Source organism: Chaetura pelagica, unplaced genomic scaffold (assembly GCF_000747805.2).
Source record: "Chaetura pelagica isolate M959 unplaced genomic scaffold, ChaPel_1.0 scaffold69, whole genome shotgun sequence".
Classification (NCBI taxonomy): Eukaryota; Metazoa; Chordata; class Aves; order Apodiformes; family Apodidae; genus Chaetura; species Chaetura pelagica.
This window is the reverse complement of record NW_009970724.1, coordinates 1,274,923-1,293,703: the sequence shown is the minus strand read 5'-3', so window position 1 is coordinate 1,293,703 and position 18,781 is coordinate 1,274,923. Positions and strand designations below refer to the sequence as shown.

Below are 18,781 nucleotides of genomic sequence, written 5' to 3'. Positions count from 1 at the left end.
ATCCAGAGCTGTTACTTCCTGCAGCCAGGTCTCTCTAGCTTCAGACACCCTGAGCATGACTGTCACTTCCATTTACTGGCTGTCATTCATTTTCATTTTCCATGTTTAATGTTAAACACCATAAAATGGTATTAATGAGTATTAGCATTTTTATATTCTCCCTGTTTGATTAATCTGTGGCAAAGCATGAAAGCTGCCATTGCTGTCAGCACCCACCTGTGAAATCTGCTGTTACTCTCCATGGGCTAGTTCCAGGGGGTCTCCCTTGCTATCATTATTAGCACAATCAGCTACATCTACAGGTGCAGATAGTATTTGTGATTCTCCACTAGAAACAAGCAGATTATTAGCACTTTTATACCTACTTTTGCCTTTTTATTTTTATTTTTAAAACAATCTAATGTTAGCTCTTGTACAACTATGCAAGCACACAGTGGTTTGGGTTCTGATCTTAGCTCCATGGCCTTCAACAGAGAGATTCTTCAGATCACATCAAAAGGAGAACATGAGGCTCTATTTCATACTGGTGCTCATAATTAATGTTAGAAATGTACACATAAATACAACTAAACAAATCCTAAGGCACTTAAAGTTTTTGCCAAAAAGAAGTTACATGTTTATGCAGAACAATAAAGATGTAAGAAACAGGGAGGGAGAAAGAAGAAGGAAAAAAAAAAAAGGGTGTGTTGGAAGAAAGAGAAAAGTTAATTCTGAACCCTGTAGGTACATAGTTCATGGTTCTCATCACTTAAAGGATAAAGCCAAATAACATTTAAAAATTCCATGTAAGCTGGGAGCTCTCTTGTTGAATCTCAACATTATTTTCTCCTGATCCTTTGATGGAGATTAAAAATTTCCATGTGAATACAAAAAAGAAACAACAGTTACTCTGAGATTTTTTTCCCCCAAGCATTTAATGCTCCCAACTAGAGCAGCCAGCCACCATTCCCATCTCCTCCCCCATCCTTAAAGAAAAAAAAGTCAACTCACTTTGAAGAAAAGACAAAACAGGGTCAGGACAAGGGGGATTAGGGAAATGATATTTATATCATGGGCCAAATTAAAATGTCAATGCAAGAGGCAGGCAAATAGCCCTTGCCACATATATACACCAGGCATGTTTCCTCAAGGAAACAGGAAAGAGATTTTAAAAGAGTTAATGCAGTCCTGAGTTAATACCACCTGCCTCAGACTCCACACCACTTAAAAGACAGTGTTTGGGTCCATTTCCCACAATGAGGTTTTAACAAGCACAATGGAAAAAGCAATTACAGGCCTTTCCCCCTTCTCACTGATTCACTGCTAAACATGCTGGAATTTCTGAGACATGCTAAGAATGTGGAGAAAGCAGGCAAGGATTACATACAAAAGGAAAAAGTATAGAATGATAAATTTATAAGGTGTGCCACATCCCTGCAGAAGGCTGATTCTGCCCTTTTATCTTGCAGTAATCTTTTTGCCTTTGTCTGGTGTACCCAAGACTAATTATAATAAAGGAAAACTCCAAAGTAGCCAGGCAAGCCAAAAGAACTACCACGCAATTACTTGTGCCTAATTCAATAACCTGCAACACCAATCTTAGCATCAAACAGATGTTATTTCTTGCTATGTTCTATTTGTCTTGTTCTTCTCTCAAAATTACTGTGACAAAAAGAGCAAAAATATTTCTTATCCCCCAATTTCATATTAATTACTTATTTGTCAGTGTCTCTTATTATTTTTGGAGCTAAAAGCCTATGGAGAAGGCAAGGAAACTTTGAGAAATGTCCTACTAAAAGGTAATTCCACATGACTGCATTTGTGCTTCATTTGTCTTTCCACACTATTTTCTAACCACAACCTTCAAGTCTGACAGCCACCTACTCCCAACATCCATAAAAGCAGGTATGACAGTATTCCAAAAGCCACTGCACAGCAAGCTGGTAAAACTGCACAGCTTTGCAGGCTCTAAGTTTATGAATGACTTCCCAAAACTGCAGAATCACCTCCAAAATCTCTCCACTCTGGATGATGGAGGGAAAGCAGAAGACGACACACAAGTGACAGTCATAAACACCATAATGCAGAGAAGATCCAGATCAAAGTATGGACGGGATGGTATAGATGCAAACCACATAAAAAGCTGTTCTCAAGTTCCACCAAGTCTGGATGCACTTAAAGGAGCAAGCATCTAACTTCCACTTCTGCCAAAAAACCCTTTGGGAAACAAGGCAGCTTTCTGAAAAATTGACCACAGAAATTAAAACTCCTCAATTACATGCTCTAACCCTTTGAAAGTGCATGCACACTCAGCTCGGGTCGTCTAAGTAACCTTAACTCTGCCCACTCACCAAACAGCCAGGAACACCCCGCAGCTCCTGACTAATACAGCTTTTGCACGGGAATGCCAGCAAGCTTAGACATTTTTAGAACTTCTCTCTGACCAAAAGTCTCCGAGGCCGTCGGAGGCCACCCAGGGTGTTTGGCAGGTTACACATGCTGCTGAGGAATGGATCTCATTCACTCCCAGACAGCATCCCATTCTTCTGAAACAAGCGCACCTGCAGCAAACGCGATTCCTTGCCAGAACTCATCTCTCCCCATTCTCTCCCACCTCCGCCTTTGCAGCCATCTGTGTCTGAGTTACCAACTTTTTTCTAAATGCCTTTGAAATGAGGCTCCTTTTCTGAAAAGTTCACTGAACAGTGGTGTTCTGATAATATGCCTAAACAAACGAATGCATATGATGCATTAGATAAAGTTGACATATATCCATAAAACTGACAAAGTATGTAAACTTAAGGTACTTAAGTATATATTTAGATAGATTTAAATGCCTCAGACTTGTCTGTGTAACATATGTAAGCATCAAAAAATGTAGACATGGCTGTAGCTTCACATGGGCAAGCTCCTTCACTGGTGGATGTCCATATCCTTTTTCCTGGTTTCTCCATGCAGATGCCGTGTTTGGTGGCCTGCAATCAAATGCACCCATTCTCAGTTTGACTTAATGACGTGCCCATTCTTTCATCACTCTGGGACATAAACTGGGAGCTCTGGTGTGTAATTCAGTCCTGCTTCCACTTGTACAAGTCCCATTTCTATACCCTTCTTCCCAGCAATCACTCTAATTAATTTCTATGCTCACTATTGATTACTAATCCTTGCTCCACTCCTCCCTATAGGACATTTCTTTACTGTGGCACTTGTAACATGACCTTCTCTCCTGTGATAAGACAAACCTTTTTTTTTTTGTCACTTTATCCTTTCCTGAAGAACTTTAAGCTTTTTGATCAATTAATCCCATCTCCTCTTCTTCTGGAGCCTATTTTCTTCATGTTTTTTCCAGGTAATACTAATCCAGAAGAGTTTGGTGTAAAATGCTGTGCATGCTACAGTTCATCTCTGCATCTCTGATTTAGGAGAATGTCTCTCCTCCTCATTCAGGTCTTTGACTTCATCAAAACTGCTAACTTAAATAGCATTTCCCATAGACTGCCCTGTGGCTGTTCAAAATGTAATTCTCCTTTCTAAAAAATTATTTTTTCACTTTATTTTAAGTGAAGAAAGTTGTAGTTGCTCCCCCTTGATTCACGACTGTGTTTTAAGATCAGCCCTTACCTCATACTCTAGCTACTTACCAAATTCAAAATGAAACTCAGAATATTGTTTCTGAGTAATGATTCACTGACTTAATGGAAGTATTTCTTAGCTACTCTACTCAGGCATGCATCTATTTAACATTAGTAGCATGTTGGGGGGAGAAATCACTATTTTTTCTCTTTTCCAAAAAATTAAACTTGTGAGTGAAAGGGGACTCAGCCTTTCAGAAGGATCAGTCAGTGACTGAGGTGGTGTGGAAGAGATTTAGAAGCAAACTGGAGAGGGGAAGAAAGGAAAACATATTAAAAATTATTTAAAGTTGAACAAACAGATCATCTGAATAGAAAATACAGAGAAATATACCACAATGTGACACAAGGATTGTGTCCTTACAAAGAGATGTCCAATAACGTAAGATAATAATTTCAACCCAAGTATGACCTTACATGAACACATGCTGTGTGAAAGAAAATGTACTGCACTGATGGAAGAATGCTTAGGATGACACTGTCTAGCTCCCAAGGATCTAAGGAAAAAAAAGTGCACATAAATGGATACGAGATTCATCATTCCTCCTTGGTTCAAAATCCCCATGTATAAAGACAAAAGCCAGTTTGACTGAAGGCTAACCAAGGAAACTGCAACTGCCTGAAACACTGGAAAAAATAGTTAACAATTTTTAATGTTTATTATCAGATCAGAGCAAGCCCAGCTGAGGCCACCAAGAGGGCCAGGAGCACATGACACAGGAGGAAAAGCTGGGGGAGCTGGGTTTGTTCAGCGTGGAGAAGAGAAGGCTGCAGAGGAATCTGATTATAGTTTTCCACTATCAAAAGTGAAGCGATAGAGAAGACAGCCAGATTTTTCCAAGAGGTGAACAGTAAAAGGGCAAGGATCAATGGACACAAGTTGCAACAAGGGAAATTCCAGTTGGGACATAAAGAAAATAACTTCTCAGTGAGTGGTACAGTCCTGGGACAAGGCCCAGTTTCCATCCTCGGAGATTTTCACAACTCAACTGCAAAAAAAGCCCTGAGCAACACAAAAGCTAAACTTACTTGAGCAAGAGGTTGGACTAAAGACTACTAGAGGTCCTTCCGTAACCTAATTTTTTCTATGATTCTACAATACTTGCATTAACATTTGAATGACCTTTTTCGTGTCCTCCCTACATTCACTTTTCACAGGGGATCCAAAAGGTCATTGTTTGATGCTGTAAATCACAGCTAGATGGTAAAATTAACAACTTTTAAAATTTTCTTCAGAAAAGTTTTCATTAGGAGCAGCTTGCATGCATAGAATACTGTGATGTGAGCAAGAATGCTTTGAGTATCTCAGGCACAAGGCCACTATGGCACATTGTAGTCTCCCAGAAAGATCTGCAGTTGTTCATTAAATTAATCAACTCTACTTCAGCACATCCCAAGATATGTCTGCTCTCAGGTAATCCGCTAACAGGGAAAGGAATGGTATTTATTACTGAAGCGATTTGCTGAAAATCATTATTTGTTTAAACCTAGTTTGGATCATCAGGGTTTTTTTCCCCTCAGGCTTCAGGAGTGAGCTTGATAGGTACCATGGAAAGATGATAACAGTAATGATACTCTGAGGAGGAGGACACCAACAAATTTCAAGTCTTGACATTTCTAATAGGGAGCAGAGAAAACTCCAACAGCTGGATATGTTTGACAAGGAAATGAAATGGGAAAGATAAATTGCCATTTCACATTCTAATAGATTAAATGCACCAAGGAGCTTGGGTTTGGTTGCGTTTTGGGGTTTTTTTTTCCCTTTTCTTTTTCTTGTTTGGAAAGCTACAATCTATTAATCTATTTGCCCTGTCTTTACACAGTATACTTCCTGCAGGAGCTATTTGTTTATTTACTCATTTTAATCACAAGGAAAGTATTCATTATAAAATCTCTCTTTACAGCAAAGGAGAAACCTTCCAGCCACACGGCTGACACATGTTAACTCGCAGGTATTCACAGAGCAGGTTCTGTTTTAAGCCATCTTTCAGGCAGCCACACAAAGACCACCAAAGCTGGGTGTTCAGCTCTGCCAGACCTCCCCCAGCCAGCAGCCCTTGCCAGGAAACACAGGTGACAGCCTGAATGATAAAAAGGCATTTAGAGGGGAAAAAGAAAAAAATGCACTGGTTTAGTCTGGGCAGCACCTTAATATAAACCTGCAGGGGCCTTTGTGTACAGCATAGCACACAGCCAACCAAGCAGGAGCTTCAGAGCCAGTCACTTACACCTCCACTTTTTAAAATTCTCATACTTCCCCTGCCATTGATGGGGGAGGAGAAAGGTGGCTCCACTGCAGCTCTTCTCATGGCCACAGATCTCAGCACACAACACTGAAACAGAAAACCTTTCTGTCCCCTCCTAATGCTGGCCCAGCAGAGGCTTTCTGGACACAGCAGAGGGGAGCTGAGAAGAGAAGCTTGCTCTGGGACTGCAGCTGACGCAGTTTGGAAAGGCAGAACGCTATGACCTCACAAGATCTGCTCTTATTTATTTTAGCAGTTAAAAAAACCCCAACAAAACAACCAAAACCCCACCAAAACCCAGTGTTTAACTTTGCAAACAAATTGGACTGACTTTGGCTATAAAGCTTACTGCAAATTTGCTCAGTTCAGAGTTTTTCTACTGGCACATTCTGGCAGGCAGCTCTCCAGTGCTGGAAGAACTGCAGAAGAGCTGATTTGTTTCCTTAGCTCCAGCTCAGCCTCTTGTGGGGTGCACCCCAAGAGGAGGGCTCTCCAGGGAGAGTGGATTTCCCTGGTGGCAAGCAAGATATTAGCACTCAGCGTTCCCAGGACAAGGCACTGCAAATGCTTACTCAGACCTTTCAAAGCGACCACAGTGCTGCTGTTTATTATTCTTGCCTTTCCAGTACCACACATCATTCCTTTTGGCCACAAACAGAGCTGCCCTCTTCCCAGGTGACTGTACAAGGGAAACAGTGGCTTTTTCTACACCAAACAATTTAGAAGTACTAGAATCAGGACAAAATAGTTATTTGCAAAACGTTACTAAATACAGTAATTTTTTTTGCTTTTTGGAGGAAGACAGGGGGGGAAAAAAGGGAAGGACACCACAAAAGTATGTGAAATGGTCTAAGGCTTAAGAGGAAGACGTGTGCTGTCAACTTCGCTTTAAACAATCTTTTGAAAGCAAGTCCAAGGATCTCCTTATGTTAGAAAAAGCAGTTGCCACTCTGATGAATAACAGAGAAGCCATAACATCTGAGCAAACACACAGGGGCATCTGCCTTTCATAAAAACTGAGATGAGTAGCTTTCAGAGGTGGTGCACTTGGGGTGCCCAGAGATAAACCACCCAGCATTTCCTATTGTGAGTTTCTGTCTTCATCTGTTGGTAAACTTCGCCAACTGTTTTGGCTGAAATTACCCATGCCAGGTGTTTGCCTCCAGCCATTTTTTAAAATTTTTTAAATTTTTTTAAATTTTTTTAAATTTTTTTAAATTTTTTTAAATTTTTTTAAATTTTTTTAAATTTTTTTTTTTTTTTATGGCTTCATCAAAAATTCTTAACTATTTCCAAGAACAAAATTATGGAAAAATACTTTGTTTTGTCCATGTTAAGAATATTACAACTGCTCTGCTGGAAAGCTCTTGCACTTCCATGCTTGCAATTTGGCACAAGGTTTTCTTTTCACCAGGGCGTTACATTTGTAAACATAAAAAGTGCCCATACTACATCAAGCTAAGTCTGAAAAAACACTGTTTGCACATGCTGGGAAGAGACCTGTTTTGCAGCTAAATGTTATGCCTTCTGCCCTCCCTGACCATGCTCCATTCTCTCTCTCTGCAAGGTAACTGAACTGCTCATGCACTGCTGTACAGAGTAGCAGAGTATGCTCTAAGCCAAGGTTCCAAAGGCTGAGCTGGATGTTCTTTGAAGTTTAGAGCATCCCATCTCCTTCTGGTGGCTGACCTGAAAGGTGCTAAATCTATGCTGATAACAGCTCCATTAGCAAGAGTCACAGTAGCCTCATTTTAACAATTGTAAAAGTGTCACATACATAAACATATATATACACACACACACACACAAACTCTTAAAAGTTTGGACACTCAAATTAAGAAAAGCTAGAGCTATATTGCTTATACAGCCTTAATTAAGATATCGTGTGTACATATTATGACACAATCCTTAAAAACACACTCACCTACTTTTCCTCTCTCCTCAAACTCCATCTCTTCCTCACCCAGTGTAAAGATGGACTATGCCCTAGGGATGAATCAAGGTTGTGTAATGAGGCAGAAGAATGCCTGCCTCATTTATTAGAACATGTGTGTTAAATGTACAAGACAGAGGGCTGTGAAAGGAGAAAAGAGCTGCTAATATTTAAAGCAAATGAATGATGCCTGAAGAACAGATTTTTTTTTTTTAATTTCCTTCTGTCAGAGGAGGTTACAAATGCTGCTGAATAAAGAACATAAATCTGATTTTTGCAGGTTGCCACTGATAGCCTGCTTTTGATTTGACCAGGGTCAGCCTGTGATAGTTATGATCAAGAAAAAAAAATATATTTCAGTGTTCAGAACTCTCTGCATAACATTTCTTACTGAAAAATGGCATAGTTGAGACAAAGATGCTTCAAACTTCAGCTCCTGGGTGCCTTAGTTTCACCCTTTCAGAATGGGGAAATACCACTACTTCACTAATAGGTGTGCCAGAGAGACAGTTAATGAAGTGTGTGCAAAGCATTAGAGTATCACCAATGAGCACCAATAATCCAAAAGGGAAGTATTTACTGTATCTTCAGAACAGGTTTTAAGTGGCAAACAGGGCTGGTGGCCTTCACCTGGACTACAGAAGTTACATAAAATATTGAACTGTAGCTCCTTCAGTGAGCATTTCGGGCAATAAATGAAGCAATAGTCACAGAGGGGATAAAAAGAAAGTACTGAGTCACTTAAATGGAGACTACTCTAATATGTAGCACATACAGAAGTAAAAGGTTGCACAGATAGTCTCAGCCGTGGTACTTCCTAACTGCTAAGTGCTTAACTTTTTATTTTTAAATGTAGCTTTTCATGTGCCCAACCTGTAACTAAGGTTTGATTAGCATGTTCATTACATGCTCTGCGCTGATGAAATTTGACAAGAGTAATTTTTGGGACGTAACTTAGTAAGTAGGACCGCATACTGCTTTGCTTTAGGCAGCCCTCAGTGGTTTCACCAGAGAGGTGAAAATGGCAGCCTGTACATGTCTATGATCTGCTGTGAGTTGGGCAAAATCCTTACACATATAACAAATGCTGATATCTGTACCTGCACAACTGACTGGGTACACAATGTCATTCAGGAATACATGTAGTATAAAAGCATTTTACATATGCTTCTTAGCATGTACACAGGATATAGAGAAACGTATCTTAAACATTTAAATTTCCAAAGTAAGTTTGTACTTTCCCCGTTGAAACTTTATAGGGGATGGGGTTGCTTTATATCTATCTCCCCCCTCACCTTCCCCCAGGTATCTTATTAGTCTAGAGCTTTAGAAATACTCTGGAAAAACTGAACACAAACTACCATGCAGTTTCACTTCCATCACATTTCTTCTGCTACCAGCTTTGCTGGGATTGTTAGTAAGAAAACTGCTAGCACAGAGTTAAGAAGTATCAGTGCATGCCTGTGCAACATGCCAGGCTCAAAAAGCAGAGGCCTAGATCCTGCCCTCCACTACAGATTAAGTTCACAGGGGAAAGGGAATAAGGACTCTCTTCTTCCATCTGCCCTGAATGCAGCAGCGAGGCAGGATTCCAACCTAGCACTCAGGAGAGTGCCAAAAAAAGGGACTGGCTACTGTGCTGGCTGCCACCCCAGGGCCCCAGGGGTGTGAGGCCCGCCAGCTGTGGGGTGGAGCCGTGCCCCCAGCCAGCTACAGCCTCTGCTTCTGTCTAGCCTTCTGGCTCAGCTCATGTAATGATCATTTTAAGAAAAGCAATATTGTGCAGTTCATCATGTGCTGCAGGTGTTCACCTTCAACTGTCCCTGCCCTGTGCTGGCAGAGCAGCTCCTGCAGCACACATGGTCTGTGCTCACCTGTCTTCTCCACAGCAAAAGGCCCGGCACCTACAAGGCCCTCAGGTTAGCTTTATTCTGAGAAAGGAAATGTTTAAGAAAGAAAAGCTCTCACCTGAATACAAAGAGTTTAGATTTTTAACTGACCTCCCTCCTGTTCAAAGATGGCAGACAGCTCAGTACATCTGCCAAACCAAGACCAACCTCAGCAATTCCAGCTTCACTGATGCAGAAAGGAACCTGGGGAAGAACCAAAGGTCTCTGCAGATAAAAACCCCAGGGACAAGCTGCTTGTTCACACTGAGGTCACAGCCCTTGTTCAAACAGGATAAAATTGCTTGGTAGCAGGGACCTCAGGTATAGGCCCATGACCTGTACTGACTCTAGCAGGAACAGACCAAGATGTCATCAGTGCTGGGCACCTGCTGCGGACGCAGGGGTGATGGTGTCTGTCCCAGGACAGAGCTCCGAGTGCTCCTACTTGCACCCCCGTGGCCTGACTCCAGCCTAGAGCTCATTAGGGAGCACCTGGATGATCAACCTGCCCCAGTGATGCAGGAGTGTGGAGAGAAGGGGAGGAGTAAATTCCAGCTGTTTGGAATAACAAAATGCTAGGAGCAAGAGTTTTCTTCAGCTGTTCCTCAAATCACTGTAGAACCATAAGCATTTGACCTTGGTAGATTCGGACAGGGAAGGACTGTAGGACCATTGAAGACTCAATTTCACTGGGATCCAGTACTGAACTAGTGGGTGAGAGATAAATGGAAATAGGGATTTTAACTGCCAAAATGCATTTTTTCCCTTCAAGAAAAGAGAAAGCAGTTTCATTCCCTGAAAAATAAATTCCCCAGATTTAAACAACATTACAAGCATGATTTTCTTATTTTTTTTATTTTTGTCTGGACATACATATTTGAGGGGGTTCTAATAAACAGATAATTTCCTCTGGCTTTTATTCAAAGGCATTAAGTGATCTCTGCTTTTTAAAACTCAAGAACTTGTTTGGTTTTCTATAGTGCAATAAAACTTCAGGGAGGAGAATCTACTATTCAGTCCTTTTAAAATAGTTCATAAAAATGTATTAAAGGACTATGAGCTGAGTTACAGACTTCCAAACAGCATTTTGACCTCTCCTAACACCCCCCATAGTAGAATCTCACTGTTGCCAAGCAAATACTGATTATTCTCCAAACAATCCCACCCAGAAGAGGAAACAAGTGCATGGAAAAATTACAGGATCTGTCCAGTACCACAAAGCAAGACAGTGGCTGAGCTGCTGGTAAAACTCTGGTATCATGACTCCATTCTAGAGCTGAACAATAAATTCAGCCTTTTTTCAGACGTGTCCTAGTACATAGTTGTCCCAAATTCTAAAGTAAGATATACTTGGACAAAGGCTTAACCATTTTAAATTATTTTTTCCCCTGTTGTCATATTAGTTGCTAGTGATTTTGGAATTTACATACAGTACGTATATTAATACAATCAAAGTGGAGGAATTCAATTTACTCTTACAGGTGCAGCAATACACAGACTACATTCATGGGGGCAGAACTTGCTCTTGCCATTTTAACTACATCTTTGCAGCTAAGCTGGGACTACACTGGGCTTTTTTCCCATTTGGAGCAACAGATCCCACATACATAACCACATTAGTTTCCATGTAATTCCATGACCTGGAAGTAATCACAATTTTCCTCTGCAAAAGGGTGAATGGTTGTAGAATCTGAAGTTTTTACTGCTGGGCAACATCCTTTCTGTTCTTCTGTGTCAAAATAAAATTTGAAAAGAAATGTAAATGCTTCTCTGAGCTACAAACAATGAAAAAAAGGTGTTCTGCCTGCCATCAAACCCTGCTGTAAAAATATTAACACAATGTAAATATTGTAATATTGAGGAAGTACACTGTGTCAGTACTTCCTGGCACGGTACAAGAGCTTCACTGTTCACTTCAGTCCCTGCTGTTAGTTTTAAACACGCACAACTTAAACAAGGCATCTGAGCTTCTCCAGTCCTGGTGTGGAATTGCAGAGAGGCAAAACCTTACTGTAGGTTCTCTCGGGACTAAAAAACAAAGTATTAAAAAGAATCCTTAAACCCAAACAATTATGTAGATGTCAGTACTTTTGAGGGAAAAAATATTCCATGGAGTCTTTCAGAAGTCCTGGCATACTGCTGCCAAACATGGAAAGATCTTTGGGTATGCACTGTCCTCCCCTTCCTCAGAGAAGAAAAACAAGCTGCAAATACCCACCAATGCCAGAAGCCTGAAAGCCCAAGTTATTCCTCATGGCAAGAGTCCCATTCCCCATTTTTGCCAGTTAAGCACATTACTTGCAACTGACTCTCTCAATTGACTGAATAAGCAGCATGTGTGTAGTACAGAGAATGAAGGAGCTACCTGCTATTTGTAAGCCAGATGTTGCTATCAGGTTTTAAGAAATGCTCTCTAGCTGCTGCAATTATGTATTTGTCATGGAGGTGTCACAGAAAAGAAACACAGCTTCATAAAACAGTGAAGACAGAGAATGACCTCTATAAAATACAGAAAACCAACTGGTCATACTTGCAAAAAGGCAGTGGACTTGTTCTACGGGGACACGGGGGCAACAGGAGGAGTTCAGAGCAGAATTTCACTTTTTTGGCTTTGGTTAACACAAGGTAAAATCCTGCTTCTGACAAAGCCAAAGATCTTGCCAGTTTCAATGGCAATAGCACAAAGCCTCAAAATCTGAAGTTACCATTATTTATGCTTAGAGGCCTCATTGTGTCACACTGTGGCCTGTCTGAGACTGTCCCTGTCCCACAAACCTTATGATCTATATTCAGAACAGCATGAAATACCAGGGAAAAATAACTGAATGTGTGAAAAGTCTAATATTCCAGAAATGTCTAATCCCCGAGAAACTACATGGCTAGGATTTCAAGAAATGAGTCCGACATATTGTATTATGACAAAAGAAAGGCATTAACACTGTTTCATGCTACCACAGGAAATACAAAAAGTCCAAACTGTCACTGACTTGCTGAAATACACTGAAGAAATGGCTTATTCCAGATTTAAAGCATCTGCTGCTCCTGAAGCTTTATCACCTTTCAGACATATTCCTATACACAAATGGGAACTAAAGTGACTTGTACAATGCCCCCATGTGCCAGTCATATTATTGGATAAGCTTATTCTCATGTATGGTAAGAAACTGCCCTGGGGGTTAACACATATTTTCCATTTAATTTTAACTCACTCACAGAACCTTATTCTGGAAGAGTTATTTCAATCATGTATCCCACTGCATCACCAGATTTGTATATAATAAAGTCTACTACAAATACCAACCCCTGCAATATTTTTTTTACGTGTCAGTTTATCTGCTAAGAAAAAACACTATGAACACAACACTTAGTCATCCCCTTTATCTTTCATCTGACTTAAAAGGGGAGAAAAACTCTTGAGAAGTCAGTGAGCATTCAATGTATATAACAAGCATGAGAGCACTACAGAGTCTAGGAACAGGACATCATTTCAAAACTGAGCTACTGACTGTGAGGGGGGTTGTTCATTTGTTTGTTTTTTAAATATAAACAGAGGGGGTTTTTTGGTCTCTTTCATGAAATATTATAGCTAAGATCCTTCTTCACTTCCATAAATGGATGTTTTTCTTACTCTCTGTGGGTGGTCTCAGAGGTTTGACAGAGGGATATCACAAGCTAAAACCATAGGATGCTACAGAGATAGCCCACCTGCAGTGGTGGTGGATGTGAAGGGGGAGAGAAAAGGTAATTGCAAAGGCCAAAACAGACTGCGGTGGGGGAAATCAAAGGTCAGAAATGTATTCACAGCCCTAACAATGGGGGAGCCCTGGTGAAATGAGCAGCTAAAAAGCACAGATACATCAGGAAAACAAGTGATGCAGACAAGAGTAAAAAAATTCTAGCTTTCATTTATGTTGTTATTGGATTTTAGTTGTGTTTGTTGTTTTTTTTTTTTAAGAAACTCAGACATAATGCTTGGCATTCTTTTTGGTGTAGTTAAAAACATTCTGAAAACTGGTTTATTTTACATTCCTATTTTATGCTAGCCAGTGTAATGAAACAAATCTTCCTTCAAAAGCTCTGGCACAAATATCAATGCAAACACCTGCTATTGCCTTGTGCATTACTTTGTTTCTTACCTGTTTTCTACAAGGAAGTCTACCACGTATTTCTTCAGACAGTAGAGATGGGCATCCATCAGCCCTGTTCTGATGTGCATTCTAGGGTGCCTGGAAAATAAAAAAACAAACAAAAACCAGGAAAATCATGGAGCTTTGCATAGCCATTTACAGGAGCTTGATTTTGTAGTTCAGTCAGTGGATAGTGAAAAGTGTGCAAAGGCAGATTTGTTTGTTTCCATCTACTGCTGGATTAACAGGGGAGAACAGTGCAGGCTGCCATTATTGGACTGTGTCTACAAACTTACACCTGCTGGCCCTGGGCTGATTTGCTGGGAAAGAAAACACCTCCTCCAAGGAGTCATTACTCCTGCTACATCTTCTTATGTAAGTGGAAATTGCACATTACTGGGCAGGAAGCCAAAGTAATGGGCCCAGAGTGCTAAAAGTTACAGTGGGTAATGTCAGGGTACAATAATTCAAAGCTTCTGGCTAAGTGCCTGCCTTAATATGCAAGGCTGTGCATGTTCTGCCTGCAAACACAACAACACTACTGTATTTTTTCCAACAGTTCCTGGAGGGGAACAGGGGATGAAGATGGGGTCTGCTCACCTTTCCTACATGACACTTTACAAATGACTGCCACAGCTCAATTACAAAGCGTTTGCCTACCTAAGCTCAGCAAGATGAAAAAGATCAACAAAACTCCCTCTCATCATTAGCCAAACAATGGCAAACAAGGAAGTCTTCGCTTTCAGACCAGTGGCATATTAGTATTTCAGAAACTCAGAAAGCTCCAATAGCTTCAGTGTTTTAAGGGCAAAGTTTTAAATCAGAAAGACTCATTGTTTACTTCTGTTACTTCTCTTTATGCATTCTCTGCTCCTATGGAAACTCTTTTTGGAACCCCTCTCAAAGCAGCTAGGTATTTTATGCCAATTTTAATTTCCCTTCCACACACCTGTAATCTCATTTAGGAATGTGCAGGATGCCTGAACACTTGCCACCAGTTTTCAGGGCAGAAAATGCAGAATATTAAGCTTGCAAATTAAAAAAGACAAATCACAACAACAATCAAGGGCTACACTGGACTGTTCAAGAGATCTGTAATTGCACTTAGAGGAAGAGAGACTTCAATGCACATCTAAAATCGTCTGTTTTCATTTTTCCCCCTTTGATGATTGGATTTCATAATGAAGCTTGAATGAACATACCCTACCAGTAGATTCCACCCAACCTTTGTTTACTTATTCCAGAACACGATGAAGTCGGATGTTTGTGATCATGATCACTTTTATTAGCTAATTATCTCAGCACTGGGATCACCCACAACTTTGACATATCTTGGGCACATATATATTTATATGTATGTAGTAAACCAATACTAGCACACTAAATATTTAGGAACATCAAAGCTACTGAGAATATCCGGTGTCCTAGTAAACTATTTTCAGTGTGTTTCTCAATTAATGCATTGAACTACTGAAGCATTTAAGTCTTAAAAAAATATAATTTAGGTGGCATTTCTTAAGCATGCCATTCAGTTCCAGCTAAGCACATTATTATTAACTATAATGAAATTCTCTAAGTCCCAGTTGCAAAGGAAAACTTCTATAATAGTAGTACGACACTTTGCAGTAAAGTGTGTGGCACTAAAAAATGATATATGCACTTTCAGCAGATTACTTCATTAACAAAACATGAGCTCACCTAGCAATGCTCCAGTACTGATGTTATCAGTGGCCCAGATGTTGCTGTGGAAGTCAGCCCAAATAGCAATGTTCCTTATGCTGAGAGGATCGGGAATCCACTAATTTTAATGAGGTTTTGCAGTTGGAAGTCAGCAGACTCCCTTCTGCTCTGCATCCTGAGGATGGTTTCCACATTTTTTTGTATTTATGAGAGGGAGAATTTTCATATCTTCTCTGAGAAAAAGGGCTCCCTTGTATTTACATAATGAATATAATAGTTTATTGAAATGGATGAAAGAGACAAATGGAAAGAAATGGAGCAGGAAGGCTGGGAAAATGAACAAAACAATAGAACAAGGCAAGAAACATCTGAAAAAATAGAAATGGAAGCAACATGGGAAGGAGAGGGAAAAATAGGAGGAAAAAAATTTTCTTAACTTAAAGATGACAAACAGGATGCAGCTTCTTTAGTGCCAGAATGCCAGGTTCTTCCCTCCCTATTCAAGATCACAACCCCCCTTAAACACAAGGCAGGGGAAGGCTGCAAGGGCTAAGACATCAAGCAGGACAGTGTACTCCTCAATAAATGCTGGTTTTGCTGCCAGTGGCTGTGCAACTTTCACACATCCAGTCTCCCCACATGCAAACTGGAATAACACTATTTAGTTACACTGTAGGACACTGAGGATTTGCAGGCTGAAGTTTGTATCTGCATGCAAGTATTGTACCAAGTTTTTCTGTAGCTAAGCAACTTTATAACAAAGTTATAGAAAATCAGTGCAAGTGGACAGACAGTAGGGCAGTGCTATCCTAGCTGCAGCTCCATCATTCACAAAAAACCCCCCACAAAAACCAGCCAGACAACAAGATGTACTAAAACACCACTGTGAGTTAGCTTTCAATGTAGAATATACTAACAATAACAGAACATCATGCTGGACAAGAGGGAGGTCCCACAATGAAAATCCTCTGAAATAACAGACCACCTAAGTGATTTGCAACGGAATAGTCCCATAGATTAATATTATAATCACAGCTTCAAAGGTCAAACAGGCAAGTTTGGGCACATGCATAAACAAAGCTGGGATTTCTGTAAACCAGACTCAAGGAGAGAATAGCCACACTAAAGCAGACTGATAAGAGCACTCTACCATAACAAGCCACTAAAGATGATGCTAATTTTCATTGACTAGTGCTTAAACCAGTTTATCTTCAGGTAAGAGCAAAGGAGCCAAATAATCTAATAGATAACAGCAAACTCCATCACCATTTCAAATGAGCATCTGGTTACTAATATTGAAAGCCACACTCCCTTCTCATCCCTCTGATCTCCCACCTCATCAGCTAATCTTTACAGCATAGGAAAAATGAGCCCATAGTGAGGAACAGCTGATACAGAGAGACCAAGTAACAAACAATGCATGTGCCAGGAGCTGACACACCTAGACTGATCACTCTGAGGGAGATAATACAGAATCATCAAAGCATGGGAGAAGGCACTAGGAGGGGCTGGTTGCAGATGGTTAAGTGCTAATGAGAGCCAGGTTGGGTGGTTTATCAAAAGAAAAAGACTGGATATATATCTGAGAGGGTCACTGTTGAGATGAAAGTTGTAACAGCCATTGTTGGAGCTGCTTAATGAGTGAGGAATGTCAAATGTGAACCCTCTAAGAATCATACCAATTACTAAATGAACTTGCGGCTCAAGCTAGCAAATGTAATCAAGCACAAGTCATTAAAATACATGGTAAAACTCCCATTGCTGCTGCCACTATAGTGTCTATTATTGTCTGTGTTCCCATGCAAGGGAGGGGGCTGCTCCCAGTTGTAAGCTCTGTGTGTTATGTTAAGTGATGGCAGATTTTAGCCCTAATGATGAGGCATGGAGGGCTCCCTGACGGAAAGTCGACAATAAGGAGGCTCGGAGAGATCTGTGGAGAAGTCACAGAAAGATCAGCAATTAAAAGAGCAACTTCAAAGAATGCAATTTAATGTGTAAAATTAGATTTTATTAGCACATAATTCCACAAAATCCTGACTCGGGATGAGAGTGCATAAAGGTCTGCAAGAGTCCTTAGAAAGGTCTGTGCCTGTAATTCCTGACACGCCATTGTGAAATAATAAGCAGTACTAACAGGATTGATGCATGCTTCGTACATGGCATTGCTTTGAAAGTGGAGCCCCAAGCTTTTCTCTCCTTGATAACCTCTCTCAGGATTTCCTCCCTCAGGGAAATCCACCACCGATAGATCAAACTTCCCTTGTTTAAAGGCAAAAAGATGGACAATTGTTTCAACTGTAAACTAATTAATAGAGATTACCACCAAGAACTGGAGGTTCAAACCAGCCCTGCACTCCCACTGACAGTGTGATAATGCCAGGCTGGGGTCAAAATCATAAATCTGAAGGGAGCAAACACAATGCTTAAAGCCAAAAAACCCCTCTACTAAGCATGGGATATTGCCACATTAACCTCACCACCTCACAAATAAACTAGCTGAGAAAGAGAAATCCCATGGCCTCTTTGCCTTTAACTTCATACAGCTGTTGACAGAAAATATGAAGGTCTTTAAATAAGCTCAAGGACCTGAGGCTGTCCATACTGTAACACTAATCCAAGCAATGACACAATAAAAATCCAATCATACCTGGTATTAACCTGGCTCCTGAACCGGTATCTGAATTACATCCACTGTAATGGGGTGTGGGCTATTAGTTCATCTTCCTCCCCACCCCTTCAAAGTAAGTAAAGAAATAACACAACCCTAAGTGCAAACTATGCATTCCACACTCACTTCTTGTCTAATTAATTGCATGTAGCCCCACGCTACACACTCCATGTAGCCAGTCTACAGCATGCTTTGTATCCCCCCTACTACATACTGTATGCTTGCCTGAAGGAGCGTGCCATCCAGTTCAGACACTGCTGACCCCTGACTGTCTGCAATGGAGGTGGTGCTCTCATGTTGATACAAAACCAGCGTACAGATCAACATGAAGAGAAGCCTCCCTGCAAAAGCTGCCAGACCACCTTTAATGTCTCAAGCATTCCTACTTTTAAAGGAAAAAAAAAATTCCCTAAATCGCATTGCTCATTTACGGGACAGCTCTTGGCTGTAAACTTACTACTAATAAAAGGCCACTGTTACGTTGGCTCTTCAAAAATCTCAGACACCTTATGACCTTAATTTTTTTTACACAGTGCTTTTGGCCAAAACGATCCCCAAGCACTTAGCCAGATGAATGTCCCCTCTGTATCCCCAGCCCCCTTTACCCACCAGTGAAATGCTGCCACC

At 40.6% G+C, this 18,781-nt stretch overlaps 1 protein-coding gene across 2 annotated transcripts in view; it reads right to left on the bottom strand.

The window, feature by feature from the left end:
• Positions 1 to 18,781, bottom strand: part of EIF2B3 (eukaryotic translation initiation factor 2B, subunit 3 gamma, 58kDa) — a 104,207-nt gene that overhangs the window by 36,828 nt on the left and 48,598 nt on the right. For both annotated transcript variants that reach the window (XM_010006558.1, XM_010006559.1), the window contains exon 5: positions 13,816 to 13,905. In XM_010006558.1, the coding sequence (XP_010004860.1) occupies positions 13,816 to 13,905 (90 nt within the window). The remainder of the gene's footprint in view (positions 1 to 13,815; positions 13,906 to 18,781) is intronic.